The 25,448-nt window shown below is 38.0% G+C and overlaps 1 protein-coding gene across 6 annotated transcripts in view; it reads left to right on the forward strand.

The window, feature by feature from the left end:
- Nucleotides 1–25,448, forward strand: part of SENP7 (SUMO specific peptidase 7) — a 194,645-nt gene that overhangs the window by 97,319 nt on the left and 71,878 nt on the right. For 4 of the 6 annotated variants that reach the window (XM_050778958.1, XM_050778957.1, XM_050778959.1 and 1 more), the window contains one exon: nucleotides 19,354–19,548. The exons of the other annotated variants lie outside the window; for them this stretch is intronic. In XM_050778958.1, coding sequence (XP_050634915.1) covers nucleotides 19,354–19,548 — 195 coding nt within the window. The remainder of the gene's footprint in view (nucleotides 1–19,353; nucleotides 19,549–25,448) is intronic. 6 annotated transcript variants of the gene reach the window in all.

Raw genomic sequence — 25,448 nt, forward strand, 5'->3', positions numbered from 1 at the left:
AATAGGAAGGAAAGAACCTAGTGGGACACATGTACAAGGCTTTTGAGAAAATAAACTCTCGGGGGCAGAGCAAGATGGCCGAATAGGAACAGCTCCAGTCTCCAACTCCCAGCGCGAGCGACACAGAAGACCGGTGATTTCTGCATTTTCAACTGAGGTACTGGGTTCATCTCACTGGGGAGTGCCGGACGATCGGTGCTGGTCAGCTGCTGCAGCCCGACCAGCGAGAGCTGAAGCAGGGCGAGGCATTGCCTCACCTGGGAAGCGCAAGGGGGAAGGGAGTCCCTTTTCCTAGCCAGGGGAACTGAGACACACAACACCTGGAAAATCGGGTAACTCCCACCCCAATACTGTGCTTTAAGCAAACAGGCACACCAGGAGATCATATCCCACACCTGGCCGGGAGGGTCCCACACCCACGGAGCCTCCCTCATTGCTAGCACAGCAGTCTGTGATCTACCGGCAAGGCAGCAGCAAGGCTGGGGGAGGGGCGCCCGCCATTGCTGAGGCTTAAGTAGGTAAACAAAGCCGCTGGGAAGCTCGAACTGGGTGGAGCTCACAGCAGCTCAAGGAAACCTGCCTGTCTCTGTAGACTCCACCTCTGGGGACAGGGCACAGTAAACAATAACAAACGGAACAGAAACCTCTGCAGACGCAAACGACTCTGTCTGACAGCTTTGAAGAGAGCAGTGGATCTCCCAACACGGAGGTTGAGATCTGAGAAGGGACAGACTCCCTGCTCAAGTGGGTCCCTGACCCCTGAGTAGCCTAACTGGGAGACATCCCCCACTAGGGGCAGTCTGACACCCCACACCTCACAGGGTGGAGTACACCCCTGAGAGGAAGCTTCCAAAGCAAGAATCAGACAGGTACACTCGCTGTTCAGAAATATTCTATCTTCTGCAGCCTCTGCTGCTGATACCCAGGCAAACAGGGTCTGGAGTGGACCTCAAGCAATCTCCAACAGACCTACAGCTGAGGGTCCTGACTGTTAGAAGGAAAACTATCAAACAGGAAGGACACCTACACCAAAACCCCGTCAGTACATCACCATCATCAAAGACCAGAGGCAGATAAAACCACAAAGATGGGGAAAAAGCAGGGCAGAAAAGCTGGAAATTCAAAAAATAAGAGCGCATCTCCCCCGGCAAAGGAGCGCAGCTCATCGCCAGCAACGGATCAAAGCTGGACGGAGAATGACTTTGACGAGATGAGAGAAGAAGGCTTCAGTCCATCAAATTTCTCAGAGCTAAAGGAGGAATTACGTACCCAGCGCAAAGAAACTAAAAATCTTGAAAAAAAAGTGGAAGAATTGATGGCTAGAGTAATTAATGCAGAGAAGGTCCTAAACGAAATGAAAGAGATGAAAACCATGACACGAGAAATACGTGACAAATGCACAAGCTTCAGTAACCGACTCGATCAACTGGAAGAAAGAGTATCAGCGATTGAGGATCAAATGAATGAAATGAAGTGAGAAGAGAAACCAAAAGAAAAAAGAAGAAAAAGAAATGAACAAAGCCTGCAAGAAGTATGGGATTATGTAAAAAGACCAAATCTACGTCTGATTGGGGTGCCTGAAAGTGAGGGGGAAAATGGAACCAAGTTGGAAAACACTCTTCAGGATATCATCCAGGAGAACTTCCCCAACCTAGTAGGGCAGGCCAACATTCAAATCCAGGAAATACAGAGAACGCCACAAAGATACTCCTCGAGAAGAGCAACTCCAAGACACATAATTGCCAGATTCACCAAAGTTGAAATGAGGGAAAAAATCTTAAGGGCAGCCAGAGAGAAAGGTCGGGTTACCCACAAAGGGAAGCCCATCAGACTAACAGCAGATCTCTCGGCAGAAACTCTCCAAGCCAGAAGAGAGTGGGGGCCAATATTCAACATTCTTAAAGAAAAGAATTTTAAACCCAGAATTTCATATCCAGCCAAACTAAGTTTCATCAGTGAAGGAGAAATAAAATCCTTTACAGATAAGCAAATGCTTAGAGATTTTGTCACCACTAGGCCTGCCTTACAAGAGACCCTGAAGGAAGCACTAAACATGGAAAGGAACAACTGGTACCAGCCATTGCAAAAACATGCCAAAATGTAAAGACCATCGAGGCTAGGAAGAAACTGCATCAACTAACGAGCAAAATAACCAGTTAATATCATAATGGCAGGATCAAGTTCACACATCACAATCTTAACCTTAAATGTAAATGGACTAAATGCTCCAATTAAAAGACACAGACTGGCAAACTGGATAAAGAGTCAAGACCCATCAGTCTGCTGTATTCAGGAGACCCATCTCACACGCAGAGACATACATAGGCTCAAAATAAAGGGATGGAGGAAGATTTACCAAGCAAATGGAGAACAAAAAAAAGCGGGGGTTGCAATACTAGTCTCTGATAAAACAGACTTTAAACCATCAAAGATCAAAAGAGACAAAGAAGGCCATTACATAATGGTAAAGGGATCAATTCAACAGGAAGAGCTAACTATCCTAAATATATATGCACCCAATACAGGAGCACCCAGATTCATAAAGCAAGTCCTTAGAGACTTACAAAGAGACTTAGACTCCCATACAATAATAACGGGAGACTTCAACACTCCACTGTCAACATTAGACAGATCAATGAGACAGAAAGTTAACAAGGATATCCAGGAATTGAACTCATCTCTGCAGCAAGCAGACCTAATAGACATCTATAGAACTCTCCACCCCAAATCAACAGAATATACATTCTTCTCAGCACCACATCGTACTTACTCCAAAATTGACCACGTAATTGGAAATAAAGCACTCCTCAGCAAATGTACAAGAACAGAAATTGTAACAAACTGTCTCTCAGACCACAGTGCAATCAAACTAGAATTCAGGACTAAGAAACTCAATCAAAACCGCTCAACTACATGGAAACTGAACAACCTGCTCCTGAATGACTACTGGGTACATAACGAAATGAAGGCAGAAATAAAGATGTTCTTTGAAACCAATGAGGACAAAGATACAACATACCAGAATCTCTGGGACACTTTTAAAGCAGTGTATAGAGGGAAATTTATAGCACTAAATGCCCACAAGAGAAAGCAGGAAAGATCTAAAATTGACACTCTAACATCGCAATTGAAAGAACTAGAGAAGCAAGAGCAAACTCATTCGAAAGCTAGCAGAAGGCAAGAAATAACTAAGATCAGAGCAGAACTGAAGTAGATAGAGACACAAAAAACCCTCCAAAAAATCAGTGAATCCAGGAGTTGGTTTTTTGAAAAGATCAACAAAATTGACAGACCACTAGCAAGACTAATAAAGAAGAAAAGAGAGAAGAATCAAATCGACGCAATTAAAAATGATAAAGGGGATATCACCACCGACCCCACAGAAATACAAACTACCATCAGAGAATACTATAAACACCTCTACGCAAATAAACTGGAAAATCTAGAAGAAATGGATAATTTCCTGGACACTTACACTCTTCCAAGACTAAACCAGGAAGAAGTTGAATCCCTGAATAGACCAATAGCAGGCTCTGAAATTGAGGCAATAATTAATAGCCTACCAACCAAAAAAAGTCCAGGACCAGATGGATTCACAGCTGAATTCTACCAGAGGTACAAGGAGGAGTTGGTACCATTCCTTCTGAAACTATTCCAATCAATAGAAAAAGAGGGAATCCTCCCTAACTCATTTTATGAGGCCAACATCATCCTGATACCAAAGCCTGGCAGAGACACAACAAAAAAAGAGAATTTTAGACCAATATCCCTGATGAACATCGATGCAATAATCCTCAATAAAATACTGGCAAACCGGATTCAGCAACACATCAAAAAGCTTATCCACCATGATCAAGTGGGCTTCATCCCTGGGATGCAAGGCTGGTTCAACATACGCAAATCAATAAACATAATCCAACATATAAACAGAACCAAAGACAAGAACCACATGATTATCTCAATAGATGCAGAAAAGGCTTTTGACAAATTCAACAGCCCTTCATGCTAAAAACGCTCAATAAATTCGGTATTGATGGAACGTACCTCAAAATAATAAGAGCTATCTATGACAAACCCACAGCCAATATCATACTGAATGGGCAAAAACTGGAAAAATTCCCTTTGAAAACTGGCACAAGACAGGGATGCCCTCTCTCACCACTCCTATTCAACATAGTGTTGGAAGTTCTGGCTAGGGCAGTTAGGCAAGAGAAAGAAATCAAGGGTATTCAGTTAGGAAAAGAAGAAGTCAAATTGTCCCTGTTTGCAGATGACATGATTGTATATTTAGAAAACCCCATTATCTCAGCCCAAAATCTCCTTAAGCTGATAAGCAACTTCAGCAAAGTCTCAGGATACAAAATTAATGTGCAAAAATCACAAGCATTCTTATACACCAGTAACAGACAAACAGAGAGCCAAATCAGGAATGAACTTCCATTCACAATTGCTTCAAGGAGAATAAAATACCTAGGAATGTAACTGACAAGGGATGTAAAGGACCTCTTCAAGGAGAACTACAAACCACTGCTCAGTGAAATAAAAGAGGACACAAACAAATGGAAGAACATACCATGCTCATGGATAGGAAGAATCAATATTGTGAAAATGGCCATACTGCCCAAGGTAATTTATAGATTCAATGCCATCCCCATCAAGCTACCAATGAGTTTCTTCACAGAATTGGAAAAAACTGCTTTAAAGTTCATATGGAACCAAAAAAGAGCCCGCATCTCCAAGACAATCCTAAGTCGAAAGAACAAAGCTGGAGGCATCACGCTACCTGACTTCAAACTATACTACAAGGCTACAGTAACCAAAACAGCATGGTACTGGTACCAAAACAGAGATATAGACCAATGGAACAGAACAGAGTCCTCAGAAATAATACCACACATCTACAGCCATCTGATCTTTGACAAACCTCAGAGAAACAAGAAATGGGGAAAGGATTCCCTATTTAATAAATGGTGCTGGGAAAATTGGCTAGCCATAAGTAGAAAGCTGAAACTGGATCCTTTCCTTACTCCTTATACGAAAATTAATTCAAGATGGATTAGAGACTTAAATGTTAGACCTAATACCATAAAAATCCTAGAGGAAAACCTAGGTAGTGCCATTCAGGACATAGGCATGGGCAAAGACTTCATGTCTAAAACACCAAAAGCAAAGGCAGTAAAAGCCAAAATTGACAAATGGGATCTCATTAAACTAAAGAGCTGCTGCACTGCAAAAGAAACTACCATCAGAGTGAACAGGCAACCTACAGAATGGGAGAAAATTTTTGCAATCTACTCATCTGACAAAGGGCTAATATCCAGAACCTACAAAGAACTCAAACAAATTTACAAGAAAAAAACAAACAACCCCATCAAAAAGTGGGCAAAAGATATGAACAGACATTTCTCAAAAGAAGACATTCGTACAGCCAACAGACACATGAAAAAATGCTCATCATCACTGGCCATCAGAGAAATGCAAATCAAAACCACAATGAGATACCATCTCACACCAGTTAGAATGGCGATCATTAAAAAGTCAGGAAACAACAGGTGCTGGAGAGGATGTGGAGAAATAGGAACACTTTTACACTGTTGGTGGGATTGTAAACTAGTTCAACCATTGTGGAAAACAGTATGGCGATTCCTCAAGGATCTAGAACTAGAAATACCATATGACCCAGCCATCCCATTACTGGGTATATACCCAAAGGATTATAAATTATGCTGCTATAAAGACACATGCACACGTATGTTTATTGCAGCACTATTCACAATAGCAAAGACTTGGAATCAACCCAAATGTCCATCAGTGACAGATTGGATTAAGAAAATGTGGCACATATACACCATGGAATACTATGCAGCCACAGAAAAGGATGAGTTTGGGTCCTTTGTAGGGACATGGATGCAGCTGGAAACCATCCTTCTTAGCAAACTATCACAAGAACAGAAAACCAAACACCGCATGTTCTCACTCATAGGTGGGAACTGAACAATGAAAACACTTGGACTCAGGAAGGGGAACATCACACACCGGGGCCTATCATGGGGAAGGGAGGGGGGGGGGAGAGGGATTGCATTGGGAGTTATACCTGATGTAAATGATGAGTTGATGGGTGCAGCACACCAACATGGCACAAGTATACATATGTAACAAACTTGCACGTTATGCACATGTACCCTACAACTTAAAGTATAATAATAATAAATTAAAAAAAAATCATGAAATCTAAAAAAAAAAAAAAAAAAAAAAAAAAAAAAAAAAAAAGAAAATAAACTCTCTTCTGCTTTCATCAGTTTGTACCAGAGATTGTTAGAGAAATATGGAGATAGTGTACCCATATTCCATTAAGAAGAGTTAGCTGCTGGTACTTGGAATTTCTGTAAATATATTTATTTATCTTTGTCTTAAATTTATATGCATTTGAAGTTTTTAAAAAATTACGTATTCCAGATATGTGATGGTAAAACTATTTGGATATTGCAGTGTTCCTATCATTTTAAGATTTTTTAAGCCAGTAGTCTAGTTGAGTGGTGATAATTATTCACTTAAAATTTATCTTAATAAAAGAACAAATTTAGAAACTAATCGGTGAATCTCTTTAATAAAGTTACTCAAAGATTAAATTTTTTCTACATACCTTTAAGATGCTGATTTAGAAGGTATATTTTAAATTATATCATCTGGGACAAGCATAGAGTTATGAGAATCCTCTTAAAGTGCCACATAACACAATTTTAGAAAGGCATTCATTGCAGCAAAATGAAAACTAAATTAATATTGTAATTTTTGGCTCATTATAGATTTATTAGTGGATATAATTATGTTATCTTTCAGCAAGGACTTCATTTCTCTAAAAATTTGCTCTATAGATGAAGTTGTATGTTAATACCTCTTTCTAGGTCTTCAGAGTTTTCCCTCCATTATTAAGTTATTTGAATATGACAGTTACCTTGCTATTTAAACAAGGAAGGAACCTATAGTTTGCATTTGAGAAAACTAATAGTCGGAGAGAATAACCATGCAGAGATACAGTCAGAAAATGGTACTACTTCTCAGGCCAGTATACTTTCTGCTACCTCTCACTGCATTTCAAAATTCGTTTCTGCTTTGTTTTAGTATATTTATGATATTTTGAAGTGGGATTTCATAATATTAGTAAATAAAATTAAACTCTACCTTACATACTGATACTGTTTACATAGGAAAAAATTGGGTAAATATGTGAAATGACAACTTTTAGTTCTTCCTTCCAGATTGAGATAGTATGAAAGATGAAGTATACACCTTTGTATACTTCAATTCCTTGCAAAAATTCAGAACTTCCGAAATGCTGACTAGCCCTGGAATATCCTTGACTGTGCTAATTTATAAATCTGTACTGCAAAAGACAGCTTAGGTATTGTTAATTTAGTTCTCAGTTTATAGATTTGTGTTCTTTAAGGCTATCACGCAAAATTCCTTGTTTCCTCAAGGTACCCAAACTGGATAAGTTTTCAATAGTCGAAAGGTGTTTGGGCTGTGGCTGTGTGCTATGAAGAGCTGTGTGTACTGTAGTCATTGCTAACCGTTTATATACTTTAATTGTATATTAAAAATTGCAAGCATCTAGTAAGATTTTTTATCAGGATTGCAGAGGATAGTAAATTATAAGTATTATTTGAAAGCGTAGTTTATAGCTTTGAGCAAGACTACAATAATATGAAAATTATTACAGAAATATGAAAATTAAGTGATATTCCATTTATTGTGTATTTACTGTGTGCCAGGAATTATGCTAACTGCTTTCCATCTATTGTCTCATTTAATCTTAACAACTTTGTAAGGGAGATATTATTCTTCCCATTTTAGAGATGAGAAGATCAATGTGTAGAGGTAGAAATTATGGTAATTAACTTGCCCAAGGCTTTATAGTTATAAGGTGGTAAAATAAGAATCCAGACCTATGTTGATCTAACTTCAAAGTCCTTGCTGTTAATTCCTGTGCCATACTGCTTCTCTTTACATTTTCGCCCTTCTGAAGTTTAATTTTTTTTCATCAGTAAAGTAGGAATTGGACTTTGCTGCAGATACCATATCTAATTCATTATTTTATTTTATTTTATTAAATAAATAATAAAATAACCTATACCACAGTTTCTTTATCCACTTGTTGATGGATGGGCATTTGGGTTGGTTCCACATTTTTGCAGTTGTGAATTGTGCTGCTATAAACACATGTGTGCAAGTAGCTTTTTCATATAATGACTTCCTTTCCTCTGGGTAGATACCCAGGAATGGGATTGCTGGATCAAATGGTAGTTCTACTTTTAGTTCTTTAAGGAATCTCCACACTGTTTTCCACAGTGGTTGTCCTAGTTTACATTCCCACAAGCAGTGTAGAAAAGTTCCCTTTTCATCACATCCATGGCAACATCTACTATTTTTTGATTTTTTGATTATGGCCATTCTAGCAGGAGTAAGGTGGTACCGCATTGTAGTTTTGATTTGCATTTCCCTGATCATTTGTGATGTTGAGCACTTTTTCATATTTTTTTTGGCCATTTGTATATCTTCTTTGAGAATTGTCTATCCATGTCCTTAGCTCACTTTTTGATGAGATTGTTTGTTTTTTTTCTTGTTGATTTGTTTGCATTCGTTATAAATTCTGGATATTAGTCCTTTGTCAGATGTATACATTGTGAAGATTTTTTTCCCACTCTGTGGGTTATCTGTTTACTCTGCTGACTGTTCCTTTTGGTATGCAGAAGCATGTTAGTTCGATTAAGTCCCAGCAATTTATCTTTGTTTTTATTGCATTTGTTTTGGGTTCTTGGTCATAAAATCCTTGCCTAAGCCAATGTCTAGAAGGGTTTTTCCAATGTCATCTTCTAGAATTTTTATAGATTTAGGTCTTAGATTTAAGTCCTTAATCCATCTTGAGTTGATTTTTGTGTAAGGTGAGAGATGAGGCTCCAGTTTCATTCTCCTACATGTGGCTAGCCAATTATCCCAGCACCATTTGTTGAAAAGGGTGTCCCTTCCTCCCTTCATGGTTTTGTTTGCTTTGTCGAAGATCAGTTGGCTGTAAGTATTTGTGATTATTTTATTTCTGGGTTCTCTATTCTCTTCCATTGGTCTGGGTGTTTATTTTTGTATCAGTACCATGCTGTTCTGGTGACTATGGCCTTATAGTATGCGATCAGGTAATGTGATGCCAGTAGATTTGTTCTCTTTGCTTAGTCTTGCTTTGGGTATGCAGGCACTTTTTTGGTTTCATAAGAATTTTATAATTTTTTTTTTTCTAATTCTGTGAAGAATGATGGTGGTATTTTGATGGGAATTGCATTGAATTTGTAGATTGCTTCTAGCAATATGGTCATTTTCACAATATTGATTCTACCCATCCATGATTATGGGATGTGTTTTCAGTTGTTTGTGTCGTCTATGATTTCTTTCAGCAGTGTTTTGTAGTTTTCCTTGTAGAGGTCTTTTGACTCCTTAGTTAGATATATTCCTAAGTATTTTATTTTTATTTTTTGGCAGCTCTTGTAAAAGGGGTTGAGGATTTGATTCTCTGCTTGGTCGCTGTTGGTGTATAGAAGAGCTGCTGATTTGTGTACATTAATCTTATATGCAGAAACTTTGCTGAATTCTTTTATCAGTTCTAGGAGCTTTCTGGAGGAATCTTTAGGGTTTTCAAGATAAATGATCATAGTGTCAGCAAATAGGGATAGTTTGACTTCTTCTTTATCGATTTGGATGCCCTTTATTTTTTCTCTTGTGTGATTGTTCTGGCCTGGACTTCCAGTACTGTGTTGAAGAGGAGTGTTGAGAGTGGGCATCCTTGTCTTGTTCCAGTTCTCAGAAGGAATGCTTTCAACTTTTCCCCATTCAGTATTATGTTGGCTGTGGGTTTGTCATAGATGGCTTTTATTATATTGAGGTATATCCCTTGTATGCCAATTTTGCTGAAAGTTTTAATCATAAAGAGATGCTGGATTTTGTTGAATGCTTTTTCTACATCTATTGAGGTGATCATGGGATTTTTGTTTTTAATTCTGTTTATGTGGTGTGTCGCATTTATTGACTTGCATGTGTTAAACCATCCCTGCATTCCTAATATGAAACCTGTTATCATGGTGGATTATCTCTTTGACATGTTGTTGGATTCAAACAGCTCATATTTTGTTAAGGACTTTTGCGTCTGTGTTGATCAGGGGTATTGGTCTGTAGTTTTCTTTTTTTTATGTCCTTTCTTGATTTTGGTATGAGGGTGATACTGTCTTCATGGAATGATTTAGGGAAGGTTCCCTTTTTTTCTATCTTGTGGAATAGTGTCAGTAAGATTGGTACCAATTCTTTGAATGTCTGGTAGAATTCTGCTGTGAATCCGTCTGGTCCTGGACTTTTTTTTGTTGTTGGTAATGTTTAAATTACCATTTCAGTTCTCGCTGCTTGTTATTGGTCTGTTCAGGGTACCTAATTCTTCCTATTTTAAGCTAGGAGGGTTCTATCTTTCCAGGAATTTATTCTTCTAGGTTTTCTAGTTTATGCGTATAAAGGTGTTTATAGTAGCCTTGAATGATCTTTTGTATTTCTGTGTTGTCAGTTGTACCTCCCGTTTTGTTTCTTGTTGAGCTTATTTGGATTTTCTCTCTTCTTTTCTTGGTTAATATTGCTAATGGTCTATCAATTTTATTTCTGTTTTCAAAAAACCAGCTTTTTGTTTTATTTATCTTTTATTTTTTTTGGTTTTAATTTCATTTAGTTCTGCTCTGATCTTGATTATTTCTTTTGTTCTGCTGGGTTTGGGTTTGATTTGTTCTTGTTTCTCTAGTTCTTTGAGGTGTGACCTTAGATTGCCTGTTTGTCCTCTTTCAGACTTTCTGATGTAGGCATTTAAGGCTATGAACTTCCCTCTTAGCATTGCCTTTGCTGTGTCCCAGAGATTTTGATAGGTTGAACTGAACAACACTATTGTTGTTCAGTGGAAAAGTTTTTAAATTTCCATCTTGATTTCATTTTTGACCCAATGATCACCAGGAGCAGGTTATTTAATTTCCACGTGTTTGCATGGTTTTGAAGGTTCTTTTTGGAGTTGATTCCCAGTTTTATTCCACTGTGGTCTGAGAGAGTGCTTGGTATAATTTCAGTTTTCTCAAGTTTATAGAGGCTTGTTTTGTGGCCTATCATATGGTCTATCTTGGAGAAAGTTCCATATGCTGTTGAATAGAATGTATATTCTGCGGTTGTTGGATGGAATGTTCTGTGTATATCTGCTAAGTCCATTTGTTCCAGGGTATAGTTTAAATCCACTGTTTCTTTGTTGACTTTCTGTCTTGATGACCTGTCTAGTGCTGTGAGTGGAGTATTGAAGTCCCCCACTATTATTGTGTTGCTGTCTATCTCATTTCTTAGGTCTATTAGTAGTTGTTTTATAAATTTGGGAGCTCTAGTGTTAGATGCATATATGTTTATATTTTCCTGTTGGACTAGTCCTTTTATCCTTATATAATGTCCCTCTTTGTCTTTTCTAACTGCTGTTTCTTTAAAGTTTGTTTTGTCTGATATAAGAATAGCTACTCCTGCTTGCCTTTGCTGTCCATTTCCCTGAAATGTCTTTTCCACCCCTTTACCTTAAGTTTGTGCAAGTCCTTATGTGTTAGGTGAGTGTCTTGAAGGCAGCAGATAGTGGCTGGTGAATTCTTAATCATTCTGCAATTCTGTATCTTTTAAGTGGAGCATTTAGGCCATTTACATTCAATGTTAGTGTTGAGATGTGAGGTACTATTCCATTTATTGTGCTATTTGTTGCCTGTATACCTTGTTTTTTGTTTTTGTTTTTGTTTTTTAAATTGTATTTGTATTTTATAGGTCCTGTGAGATTTATGTTTTAAAGAGGTTCTGTTTTGATGTGTTTCCAGAATTTATTTTAAGGTTTAGAACTCCTTTTAGCAGTTCTTGCATGCTTGGTAGTGGTGAGTTCTCTTAGCATTTGTTTGTCTGAGAAAGATTGTATCTTTCCTTTGTATATGAAGCTTAGTTTCGCTTGATACAAAATTCTTGACTGATAATTGTTTTGTTTGAGGAGAGTGAAGATAGGGCTCCAGTCCCTTCTAGCTTGTAGGGTTTTTGCTGAGAAATCTGCTGTTAATCTGAGAGTTTTTCTTTATAGATTACCTGGTACTTTTGTCTCACAGCTCTTAAGATTCTTTCCTTCATATTAACTTTAGATAACCTGATGACATTGTGACTAGGTGATGATCTTTTTGTGATGAATTTTCCAGATGTTCTTTGAGTTTCTTGTATTTGGATGTTTAGGTCTCCAGCAAGGCCGGGGAAACTTTCCTCAATATTCCCCAAAATATGTTTTCCAAACTTTTAGATTTCTCTTTTTCCTCAGGAACACCTATTATTCTTAGATTTGGTCATTTAACATAATCCCAGACTTCTTGGGGGCTTTGTTCATATTTTTTAATTCTTTTTTCTTTGTCTTTGTTGGATTGGGTTAATTTGAAGACCTGTTTTCAAGCTCTGAATTTCTTTCTTCCAGTTGTTCAATTCTATTGCTGAGACTTTCCAGAGCATTTTGCATTTCTATAAGTGTGTCCATTGTTTCCTGAAGTTTGAATTGTTTTTTATTTATGCTATTTCCCCGAATATTTCTCCCTTCACCTCTTGTATCATTTTTTGGACTTCCTTACATTTGGCTTCACCTTTCTTTGGTGCCTCCCCGATTAGCTTAATAACTAACCTCCTAATTTCTTTTTCAGGTAAATCAGGGTTTTCTTCTTGGTTTGGGTCCATTGCTGATGAGCTAGTATGATTTTTTGGAGGTGTTAAAGAACCTTATTTTGTCATAGTGCCAGAGTTGGTTTTCTGGTTCCTTGTCATTTGAGTAGGCTCTGTCAGAGGGAAGGTCTAGGGCTGAAGGCTGTTGCTCAGATTCCTTTGTCCCATAGGGTGTTCCCTTGATATAGTACTCTCCCCCTTTTCCTATGGATGTGGCTTCCTGAAAGCAGAGCTGTAGTGATTGTTATCTTTCTTCTGGATGTAGCCACCCAGCTATTCTACCAGGCTCTGGGCTGGTACTGGTGGTTGTCTGCACAGAGTCTTGTGACCTGAACCATCTATGGGCTTCTCAGCCATGGATACCGGCACAGTATTTGGGGTGTCTGGGTCCTGCTGGTGCACTCTGCTTCCTTCGTAAGGTGTATGGGTCCTCTCAGGCTTCGTGATTTATTCCTGCAGTTGTTCTGGAGCAAAACTTCACGATGCGAGCTTCCACATGCTGCTCTGTCTGTCCGAGTCAGAGCTGCAATCTAGTCTGCCTCCCATCCACCATTATCCCCTTTTGTTCCCAGTTCTGGAGGCAAGAAATCCAATCAAGGTGTTTTAAGGGCTGTGAGAGAAGGGCGTGTGCCAGGCCTCTCTCTTTGACTTGTAGATGTCTGTCTTCTCCCTGTGTCTCTTCACATTGTTTTCTCACTGTGCGTCTCATTGTGGTTTTTATTTGTATTTCTCTAATGATCAGTGATGTTGTGCTTTTAAAATATGATTATTGTCTGCATGTGTCTTCTTTGGAAAGATATCTGTTCATGTCCTTTGCCCACATTATAATGGGGTTGTTTGCTTTTTTTCATGTTAATTTGTTTAAGTTCCTTGTAAACTCTGGAAATTAGACATTTGTTAGATGGATAGATTGCAAAAACTTTCTCCCATTCTGTAGGGTGTCTGTTCACTCTAATGATAGTTTCTTTTGCTGTGCAGAGCTGTTTAGTTTAATTAGATCCCATTTGTCAATTTTTACTTTTGTTGCAATTGCTTTTGGCATTTTTGTCATGAAATCTTTGCCTGTGCTTGCCTATGTCCTGAATGGTATTGCCTAGATTTTCTTCTAGGTTTTTTATAGTTTTAGGTTTTACATTTAAGTCTTTAATCCATTTTGAGCTAATTTTTATATATAGTGTAACAATCGGGTTCAATTTCAATTTTTTGCACATGGCTAGTTGTTTTCCCAGCACCATTATTAAATATGGAACCCTTTGTCCATTGCTTGTTTTTGTCAGGTTTGTCAAAGATCACAGAATTATAGGTGTGCAGTCTTATTTCTGGGCTCTTTATTCTTTTCCATTAGTCTGTGTGTTTATTTTTGTACCAGTACCATGGTGTTTTGGTTACTATAGCCCTATAATATGGTTTGAAGGGAGATAAGATGATTTTGCAGTTTTTTCCTTTTTGCTTAGTATTGTCTTGGTTATATGGGGTTCTTTTTCATTCCATATGAATTTTAAAGTAGTTTTTTCTAATTCTATGAAGAGTGTCATTGGTAGTATGATAAGAATAGCATTGAATCTGTAAATTGCTTTGGGAAGTAAGGCCATTTTAATATTGGTACTTTCTATCCATTAGCCTGGGATGTTTCTCCATTCGTGTCTTCTCTGATTTTTTTAAGTAGTGTTTTATAGTTCTCCTTATAGAGATCTTTCACCTACCCGGTTAACTGTATTCACAGGTATATTATTCTTTTTGTGGCTGTTATGAATGAGATTGCCTTTGTAATTTGGCTTTCCACTTGGCTGTTGTTGGTATATAGGAATGCTAGTGATTTTTGTACATTGATTTTTTTTTATCCTGAAACCTTGCTCAAGTTGTTTTATCAGCCGAAGGAGCTTTTGTGCTGAGACTATCGGGTTTTCTAGATAGTTGTTGCAGCACTTTTTATTCTGATTATGGTATAAATGGATATTTTCAGGAGTTTCCTGAAGTATCTATTGGCAATCTCAGTTATCTGGAATCCTTTGGCAAATTAGTATTGAGGATGTGGTATAATGGAATAGAACAGACAAAAAACCCCAAAAGATAATAGGCCCAGGTTCTTCCACTAGGAAAGCTACTTATAACTGGGCAGCTTATTTCACTTTTCTGAGCTTTGGGTTTTCCATGTTTACAATAAAGAGAGGACTAATTTATTTTAAAGTTCTCTAAGGATCTAAAATTTTATGCTGCCTGGAACATAATGAAAAGAACATAGTGTCTTTATGTAGGGAAAAATAGTTGTGAAATTTTTAATTAGGGGATGTGCATTTTTTTTTAGTCACAGTGCCATTGCACACTTAACAGACTACACTCTAGTGTAAACATAGTTATATATTCACTAGGAGGCCACAAAATTCATGTGACATGTTTTATTTTGATACTTACTTTATGGTGGGGGTCTGGAACTTAACCAGCTCTGTCTCCAAGTATATGCCTATACTTTTGTTTAAGCGAAAATGTGAACTTCACTGTACTTTGTTACCTTTGTTGTTTTATGCAGAGGCATCTAGAATGATGAATCCTTTCTGGAAGATTTTCAGTTTACTTTTCCCAGACCCATCAGAGGATATCACTGTTTGTGGTAGCTATATGAAATGTATTTCTTAAATTGTAAGACTTGAAACTTGAAATTACTTCTTGATCCTTGGGCTGTAGAATGGATGTTTTATTAGCAGGCGTGAAAACAACACGAATTTTCTTGTACTTCCCCATCAGAGCTTTTGGGTGACTAGGTGCATTGTCAACGAGCTGTAATATTTTGAAAGGAATTTTATTTTATTTTTTCTGAGTGGCAGTTCTCAAACGTGGGTTAAGTCATTTCAGTGATCCACGCTATAGACAGATGTACTGTCATCCAGTCATCCAGACATTGTAGTTCCATTTTCAGAGCACAGGCAGAGTAGATTTAGCTTTTTTTTTTTTTTTCTGAGACAAGGTCTTGCTCTGTCACCCAGGCTGGAATGCAGTGGCATGATCTCACTGCAACCTCTGCCTCCCAGGTTCAAGCGATTCTCCTGCCTCACCCTCTGAAGTAGCTGGGACTACAGGTGTGTACCACCATGCCTGGCTAATTTTTTTTTTTTTTTTTTTTTTTTTTTTTTTTTTTAGTAGAGATGGGGTTTTGCCATGTTGGCCAGGCTGGTCTCGAACTCCTGACTTCAAGTTATCCACTGGCCTCTGCCACCCAGAGTGCTGGGATTACAGGCGTGAGCCTCCATGCGCGGCCCAATTTAGCATAATTCTTAAGGCCATTGGATCTTTTGCATGGTAATTGAGTACTGGCTTCACAGATAAGACACCAGCTTCATTAGCCCCTAACGAGAGTCAGCCTATCTTTCGAACTTATGCATTGACTTTTCCTTTCTAGGTATGGAATTCCTAGATGTCAGTTTATTCCAACAGAAGTCTCTTTCATCTGCGTTGAGCATCTGTTGTTTACTGTAGCCACCTTCATCAGTTATCCTAGCTAGATCTTCTGGATAACTTGCTGCATCTTCTCCATCAGTACTTGCTGCTTCACCTTGCACTTTCATGTTATGGGGATAGTGTTTTTTTTTTTTTTTTTTTTTTTTTTTTTTTTTTTTTGAGGCAGGGTCTCATTCTGTTGCCCAGCATGACTCATTTCAGCTTTGACCTCCCAGCTGGCACCATCATGGCTCACTACAACCTTGACCTCCCAAGCTAAAGTGATCCTCTTACCTCAGTCTCCCAAGTAGCTGAGGCTACAGGTGCATGCCACCATACTCAGTTAATGTTTTCTATTTTTTTTGTAGAGACAGGGTCTTACTATGTTGTCCAGGCTGAGACAACTTCTTTTCTTAAAGCTTGTAAACGAACTTTTCTTCTGCAGCTTCCTAACCTCTCTGTCTTCATAGACTTGAAGAGAGTATCTTGCTCTGAATTAGACTTTGGCTTAAGGGAATGTTGTGGCTGATTTGATCTTGTATTCAGACTACTATAACTTTCTCCGTATCATCAGTAAGACTGTTTTGCTTTCTTACTATTTGTGTGTTCATAGGAGTAGCATTTTTTTTTTTTTTTTTTTTGAGATGGAGTGTCACTCTGTCGCCCAGACTGGAATGCAGTGGCAGTATCTTGGCTCACTGCAACTTCAGCCTCCTGGGTTCAAATGATTCTTCTGCCTCAGCCTCCCGAGTAGCTGGGATTGCAGGTGCCTGCCACCACACCTGGCTAATTTTTGTATTTTTAGTAGAGATGGGGTTTCACCATGTTGGCCAGGCTGGTCTCAAACTCCTGACCTCAAGTGATCCACCTGCCTCAGCCTCCCTAAGTGCCAGGATTACAGGTGTGAGCCACTGCACCTGGCCAGGAGTAGCACTTTTAAATTTGTTCAAGAACTATTCTTTTGCATTCACAACTTGACTCTTTGCAGCAAGCAGTCTTGCTTTCAGCCTGTCTCAGCTTTCAACATGCTTTCCACACTAAGTTTACTAAGCTTTAGTTCTTTTTTTTTTTTTTTTTTTTAAGACAAGGACTTGCTCTCTTTCCCAGGCAAACAGAGGTGGTGCAATCCTAGCTCTCTGCAGCCTTGAACTCCTGGGGTCAAGTGATGCTCCACTCTCAGCTTCCCAAGTAGCTTGGACTACAGGCATGTACTGCCATGGCTGGATGGCTCGTTAATTATGTTTTGTAGAGATGGAGTCTTGCCATGTTGCCCAGGCTGGCCTCAGTCTCCTGACCTCAAGTGATTGTCCCACCTTGACCTCCCAAAGTGCTGGGATTGCAGGTGTGAGCCACCACACCCGGCCATTTCTAGCTTTTGATTTAAAGTGAGAGACTTGTGACTCTTCCTTTCATGTGAATATTTAGAGGCCATGGTAGCGCTATTAATTGGCATAATTTCAATATTGCTGTGTCTAGGGGATAGGGAGGAGGCCTGAGGGGAGAGAGAGAGGTAGGGGAATGGTTGGTAGGTGAAGCAGTCAGAACACACACAACGTTTGTTAATTAAGTTCAATGTCTCATGTGTGCGTGGTTTGTGGTGCTTCAAAGCAATTACAGTTGTGCCATCAAAGATCACTGATTACAGATCATCATAATAGATAAAATAATAATGAAAAGATTGAAATATTTTGAGAATTACAAAAATGTGACACTGAGACACAAAGTGAGCACATGGTGTTGGAAAAATCATGCTGATTGATGTGCTGTGCTCAAGGTTGCCACAAACCTTGCATTTGTAAAAAAGCACAGTATCTGTGAGGTGCAGTAAAGTGAAGCACAATAAAATGAGGTGTGCTTGTACTCTGGCCCTTTCTGTATATTGTTTCTTACAAACAAAATATAAGTAAAGTATTGCTAGTGGCATATCGATAACAGTCAACCGGGCATCTAATAAAGAGGAGTTAGGAAAACTTTAAAATTACATAAAAAGAACTTTAAAAAGTCACAATAATATGACTTGGGCCAGTGAATTCTGGGCTGAATATCAATATTGAAGGCATTATTGTAGTGTGGCAAAGTAATGTTCATAAGAATGGCTGGCCAGCAAAGTAAAGATTGCACTAATTTTATACCAAATGTACTTCTTTATATATCAAATATACATCTTCTGTTTAAGAAGATGTCAGGCTTATATAGTGCATTTGATATAAAACTCACCAATTTAAGGTCTGGAGACTTAAAAATACACTCCAGGCTAAATGCAGTGGCTCACACCTGTAATCTCAGAATTTTGGGAGGCTGAAGTGAGAGGATTGCTTGAGCCCAGGAGTTTGAAACCAGCCTGGGCAACATAATGAGACATTGTCACCACAGAAAATAAAAAAGTAAGCTGGGTGTGGTGGCTTGTGCTTATAGTCTGAGCTACTTAAGAGGCTGAGGTGGGAGGATTACTCGAGCCAGGAGGTGGAGGCTGCAGTGAGCTGTGATTGTGTAACTGCATTCCAGTCTGAGCAACAGAGTGAGATCCTGTCTCAAAAAAGGAAAACCAACTAAACAAAAACTTTAATTTTCTAAACATTTAAATGTATTGACTCTTTTCCTGATGCTATTATATATTAGCATATATGTTATCACCATTATATGTGCTGTTTCAGTTATGGAATCTTTCATTACCAGAGATGCAGTCTGAATGATGTCTTGTTGAATTTGTCATTTGTCATTTCCCAATTGCAAGTGTGTAAATTACTTATCAAAGATCTTTCTGTTAAATGAGAAGAACAAAGATTTCTTGATTTGTAGTAAGCTGTGTTTTTAATAATTTCTGGAAAAGGAAAGAAAGCATTTTTTAGAGAAGAATTTGTTAAAATTTTAAGCCCCTCAATGGCATCCATTAGTATAATTAAAGACATTGTAGTGACAGGCTAATCTATGCTGTAAGTGATAAGAAACAAGTGCTTCTAGAAACAAAAAGATGTGTTTTTCTAAATTTTTAAGTATTTATGGGTTAATTTCTAGGGTGGTATAGTTCAAACAGCTTTCTTGTGCTAAGATGACAATGATTGAAAATTCAGCTTCCTGGAATACATTTTTTTTTTAACTGAAAACTTCTCAGTACAGTACAGTGTTTGTTATTCTATGTGACAGGATACCCAGAGTTATATTGACGAATGTCCTGGGAACGGAGTTAGGAAGAAAATACATAAGGACCCCACCTGTAACCGAGGGAAGTTTGAGTGATACAGACAACTTGCAATCAGAGCAACTTGCTTCATCATCTGATGGCAGCCTAGAATCTTATCAAAGTCTAAACCCTCACAAGAGCTGTTATTTATCTGAAAGGTATGTTTAGTGATAACTTTACTCAAAATAATTATATTTATTTTGATATATCCTTCCCTGTTCTTTTTCACAGATACATTATTGCTAAATGTGAGGTAAATGTGCTCTGATAGTTGGTATTATTTTTCTCCCATGGTGGTTGGAATGGCTATTGGAACCAACAGTCCATGGCTAATAATGTGTTTCAGAAGCACTGGTCACCATACTTGTGTTTTGGAAAAATGAATACAGACACTTAATGAAAATCTGGTAACCTATTTCAGTATCCCAGTTTGTCTGGTGTCATTGAAATCCATTCCTCTGACATTAGTGTATTCCCTTCTCTTTTTCTGTTCTATTTGTCCATCTATCCATCTACCCATTCAGTCTTGTCTGTTATTTTATTTTTTTTTAATTTTTTTGAGGTGGAGTCTCGTTCTGTCACCCAGGCTGGAGTGCAGTGGCGCGATCTCGGCTCACTGCAACCTCTGCCTCCCGGGTTCAAGCGATTCTCCTACCTCAGCCTCCCAGGTAGCTGGGACGACAGGCACGTGCCACCATGCCCAGCTAATTTTTTGTATTTTTTTAGTAGAGACAGGGTTTCACCATGTTAGCCAGGATGGTCTCGATCTCCTGACCTCATGATCTGCCTGCTTCGGGCTCCCAAAGTGCTGGGATTACAGGCATGAGCCACTACACCCGGCCTTGTCCGTTATTTTTATATTCAGACTCTAGAATTTTAACTAGTACTCAGTGCTCAGTAAATATTTTTTGAATGAATGACTGAACACATTCCTTAAAAAATGGTCTGAGATTTTCCATTAACAAATGGAAAAGCTGAATTCCATTGACAAACGTAGCTTGTTGTGCCAATAAGAGAAATGCAGATCTTAAGTTGCCTTTGTTTTAAGCTCTAGGAGAGGATTGTGTGTGGACTGGAAATAAGAAAACATCTGTGGCACAAAGCTAGGGATGGTCAGTTAGTAAATTCTGTTAGCTTTATAAACTTCCATTTGCCACAAGCTTCTGAAGCTTCTCTTTTTATTTTCTGTGTTCAGCCTGTAGGGTACTTTTTATATAAATGAAAAGTTAATTATCTTAATTTTTTCCCCCTGAACTATCCAAAGCTAACTTCTGGTTTGTATTTCTATTGTAAATCTAATTACATTAAATAGTACTTATAGTTGCCTTTTTAAAGATCTGCAACAAATTTTATTATTTTAAACTCTTTATTTTCTATGAATTCTTGAATTTTTCTTCTTTTGGAAAATATTTTTTATTTTCACCTAGGTTCTACTTAGTGAATTAGTAATGACAATTTTAACTTTATACTTTATTAGGTCTCTAAGTTTTCCTCCCAAAATGAGAATTTCAGTGGCATTATTCAGTTACTAAATTTAATGTGTAATTGGGGAAATTAGTAATGTATCTATCAAGTGGCTCATGCCTATAATCCTAGCCCTTTGGGAGGCTGAGGCAGGAGGATCACTTGAGGCCAGGAGTTCAAGACCAGCCTAGGCAGGATAGTGAGATCTTGTTTCTGCTAAAAATGAAAAAAATGAGCCAGGTGTGATGGTACATACTTGTAGTCTCAGCTACTTGGAAAGCTGAGGTGGGAGGATCGCTTGAGCCCAGGAGTTCAAGATTGCAGTGAGCTGTGATTGCCACTGCATTCTAGCCTGGGTGACAGGGCAAGACCCTGTCTCAAAAACAACAACAGCCGGGCACAGTGGCTTACACCTGTAATCCCAGCACTTTGGGAGGTGGAGGTGGGTGAATCACCTGAGGTCAGGAGTTCGAGACCAGCCTGACCAACATGGTGAAACCTTGTCTCTACTGAAAATACAAAATTAGCTGAGTGTGGTGGCAGGGACCTGTAATCCCAGCCTCCACCTGGGAGGCGGAGGTTGCAGTGAGCTGAGACCTCCCCATTGCACTCCAGCCTGGGCAACGAATGAAATTTCGTCTCAAAAAATACACAAAAAACCAATAACAACAACAACAACAACAACAACAAAAGTATCTATCCACGCTGCAGTATAGCTGTTTGTTTCCACCTCCTCTGCTATACCATGAGCTCCTCGAGGAGAAGAGGTATTGTGTCTTATTTGCATATACTTAGTACTTAGCTCAATGTATACTAAATTTTTTGCATTTGAGTTAATGCTTATGTCATTTAATGTAAGCTTCAGTTTTCTGAGTTGTGAAAAGAGAAGTAATTTTGAATGCCCTATCTACCTCACAAAAATGTTCTTTTCCTTTTCTTTTAAATCTCACTTCTGAGAATTCTTTGTGCCCATAAAATATTATAAATAAAATAAATGAAAATATTATTGAAGGTACTTTCTGTTGGAGATGAAGTTGTGATGATTGAGCTTTAAGTCAAATGATGAGAAAAAAAAAAAAAAGATTAAAAGAAAACTCAAGATGTACCATTGCCATGGAACTCAGATGACATCAGTGCACATTTATGCTGTAAAAGTCACACTTTTGAAGATTGTATGAAACAATCAAATTGTAATCTGTACACTTCTGCCTTAATGCCATTCTGGGGCTAAGGTTTAATAATATTAATAGGTATAATATTTCCGGTCATTCCCCAAAACTATTCAGTGGGAACACTAGCTGTCCTTTAAATCCTTTCTAAATAGATGTGAAATTTCCAGGTGGTTTTGATGTGGACTTTGAAATTTCATTCTCTTGGTGACAATTTTATTTGATTCGTGTATTTGGAATAAGCATAAACTTTGGACCCAGACATCTGGATTAAGATATTAGCTATACTGCTAATACACTGACTTACCTTGGGCAAGTTTCTTACCCTGTCTTTAAAACAGGGATAATAATACACACCTTATTGGGTTAGTGTGCAGATTTAACGAGATGATCCATGTAAAGTCCCAAGTATAATGCCAGGAAGTTAGTAGGTGATTATTAAAAGTTAGTCATTATTTTTGTGTCTCTCTTATTGGTACTGATACCAAAAGTACTATTAAAGGATATTGCTATAGTTGATGTTACTGAAATATTCTACAATGAGGGTGCCAACATGTGTTCCTGAGTCCACTGTTGTCATCACCATTGCTGCCAAAGCAATTGTTACAGCTTTGTTAGCCTCCCCATTTAGTTTAATAAGTACTGAACTCCTTAAACCAAGCTTTAGTTCTTTCTTCCCTTAAGATGAATTTGTTAATCTTAACCCTAAGATCATATGGAATTAAAAAAGAGCCCAAATAGCTAAAGCAGTCCTGAGTGAAAAGAATAAAACTGGAGGCATTACACTACCTGACTTCAAAATATATTACAAGACTATAGTAACCAAAACAGCATGGTATAAAAACAGACCCATAGACCAATGGAACAGAACAGAGAACCTATAAATAAATCCATGTATTTACAGCCAGCTGATTTTCAACAAAAGGTACCAAGAACATACACTGGGGAAAGGACACCCTCTTCAGTAGTGATCCTGGGAAAATATGCAGAAGAGTGAAACTAGACCCCTATATCTCACCACATATAAAAATCAACCCAAGATGGATTAAATACTTTAAATGTAAGACCTGAAACTATAAAACTACTGGAAGAAAACATAGGGGACATGCTTCTGGACATTGGTCTAGGCAAAGATTTTATGACTAAGACCTCAAAAGCACAGGCAACAACAAAAAACACATAAATGAGACTATATTAAGCCGAATGGCTTCTGCACAGCTAAAGAGCCAACCCATCAACAGAGTAAAGAGACAACTTCCATAATGGGAGAAAATGTTTGTAAACTATTCATCCAAGAAGGGACTGATACTCAGAATATATGAGGAATCCAAACAACTCAACAGTAAAAATAAACAAATAATCCCACTAAAAAGTGTGCAAGTGACATAAAAAGACGTTTCTCAAAAGAAGACATACAAATGGCAAACAGGTATGTGAACAGTGCTCAGCATTGCTAATTATAAGGGAAAAGCAAATCAGAACTGCAATGAGATATCATCTTACCTCAGCTAGAATGGCCGTTAGAAAGACAAAGAATAGCAGATGCTGGCAAGGATGTGGAGAAAAGGAAACTCATACACTCTTGGTGGGAATGTAAATTGGTGTAACTATTATCGAAAGCAGTATAGAGATTTCTCAGAAAACTGAAATAGATTAAAAAAATAGAAACAAAGACAAACAACCCCCCCCCAAATTTAAAAAAGAAACATAAAAATAGAACCGCTGTACAATCCAGTAGTCCTGCCACTGGTATTTATCTAAAGGAAAGGAAGTCAATATACCGAAGAAATACATGCACCTACCATGTTTTTTTTGCAGTACTATTCAACATAGCAAATATACAGAATCAACCTAAGTGTCTATCAGTGGATAATGAAAATATGGTGTCTGTATACACAATGGAATACCATTCAGCCATAAAAAAGAATGAAATCCTGTCATATGCAGCAACATGGATGGAACTAGAGGTCATTACATGAAATAAGACAGGCACAGAAAGATAAAGATTGGATGTTCTCTCTTACATGTGAGAACTTAAATAAGCTGATCTCATAGAGGCAGAGAGTAGAATTACAAGCCCTAGAGGCTGGGAAGTGTATGTGTGGTTGGGGGCAATGGAGAGAATTTGGTTAATGGCTACTATATAGTTAGATAGAAATAATATGTTTTAATACTCAGTAGCAGAGTAGGGTGACTGTAGTGCATTGTATATTTCAAAATAGCTAGAAGAGAGGAATTGAAATGTTCCCAACACATGGAAATGATAAATACTTGAGGTGGTGGATAACCGATATAATTTGACTTGATCATTACACATTCTGTGCATGTACCAAATACCACATGTACCGATGAGAATGAGTTGTTATAAACCTGTTTGTCCTGTTTAGTCTTTTTACACTCCTGTTTCCTCTTACACTTTTCTACCATGCTATGAAGAGCAGGAAGCCCTCACTAGAAGCTGCCAGATGTAGCCACCCAGTCTTGAACTTTTCAGCTTGATTAGCTGTGAGCTAAATAAATTTCTGTTCATTATATTGTATTACCTGGTCTCAGGTGTTCAGTTACAGCAATACGAAACAGACTAAGACATTTATATTTCCCTAATTAGTGAAGTTGAGCATTTTTTCATATGTCTGTTGGGCATTTGTATATCTTCTTTTAATAAATGTCTATTCATTCTGTTAAACATTTTAAAAATTGGATTATTTGTTTGCTTTTTATAGAGTTGAGTTTCCTTACATATTTTAGATACGTATGTATCCCTAGTGAGATGTATGATTTGTGACTGTCTCCCAATCTATAGGTTGTCTCTCCACTCTGAAAATGATTTCATTGGTTGTGCAGAAGCTTTTAATTTTGATGTAATCCTTTTTGTCTGTTTTTTGCTTTTGTTCCCTGTGCTTTTTGGGTGAGATCTAAAAAATCATTGCTCAGACCAATGTCATATAGTTATTCCCGTTTTCTTTTGGAAGTTTTACATTTTCAGGTCTTATGGTTAAATTTTTAACCCATTTTGAGTAGATTTTTGTATATGGTGAAAATAGGGGTATAGTTTCATTCTTCTGCATATGGATATCTAGTTTTCCCAGCAACATTTATTGAAGAGGGTATCCTTTTGTAGTATATGTTCTTGGTGCCTTTGTTGAAAGTCAATTGGCTCTAAATATGGGGATTTATTTCTAGGTTTTCTGTTCTGTTCCATTGGTCTGTGTATTTGTTTTTTAAAGAGATGGGGTCTTGCTTTGTCATCCAGACTGTAGTGCAGTCCACAATCATAGTTCACTGTACCCTTGAACTCCTGACTTCAAGCAATCTTCCCTCCTCAGCCTCTTGAATAGCTGGGACTACAGATGTGTACCACCACACCCAACTGTTTTTATACCAATATCATGCTGTTTTGGTTACTATAGCTTTGTAATATATTT

Source organism: Macaca thibetana, chromosome 2 (assembly GCF_024542745.1).
Source record: "Macaca thibetana thibetana isolate TM-01 chromosome 2, ASM2454274v1, whole genome shotgun sequence".
Classification (NCBI taxonomy): domain Eukaryota; kingdom Metazoa; phylum Chordata; class Mammalia; order Primates; family Cercopithecidae; genus Macaca; species Macaca thibetana.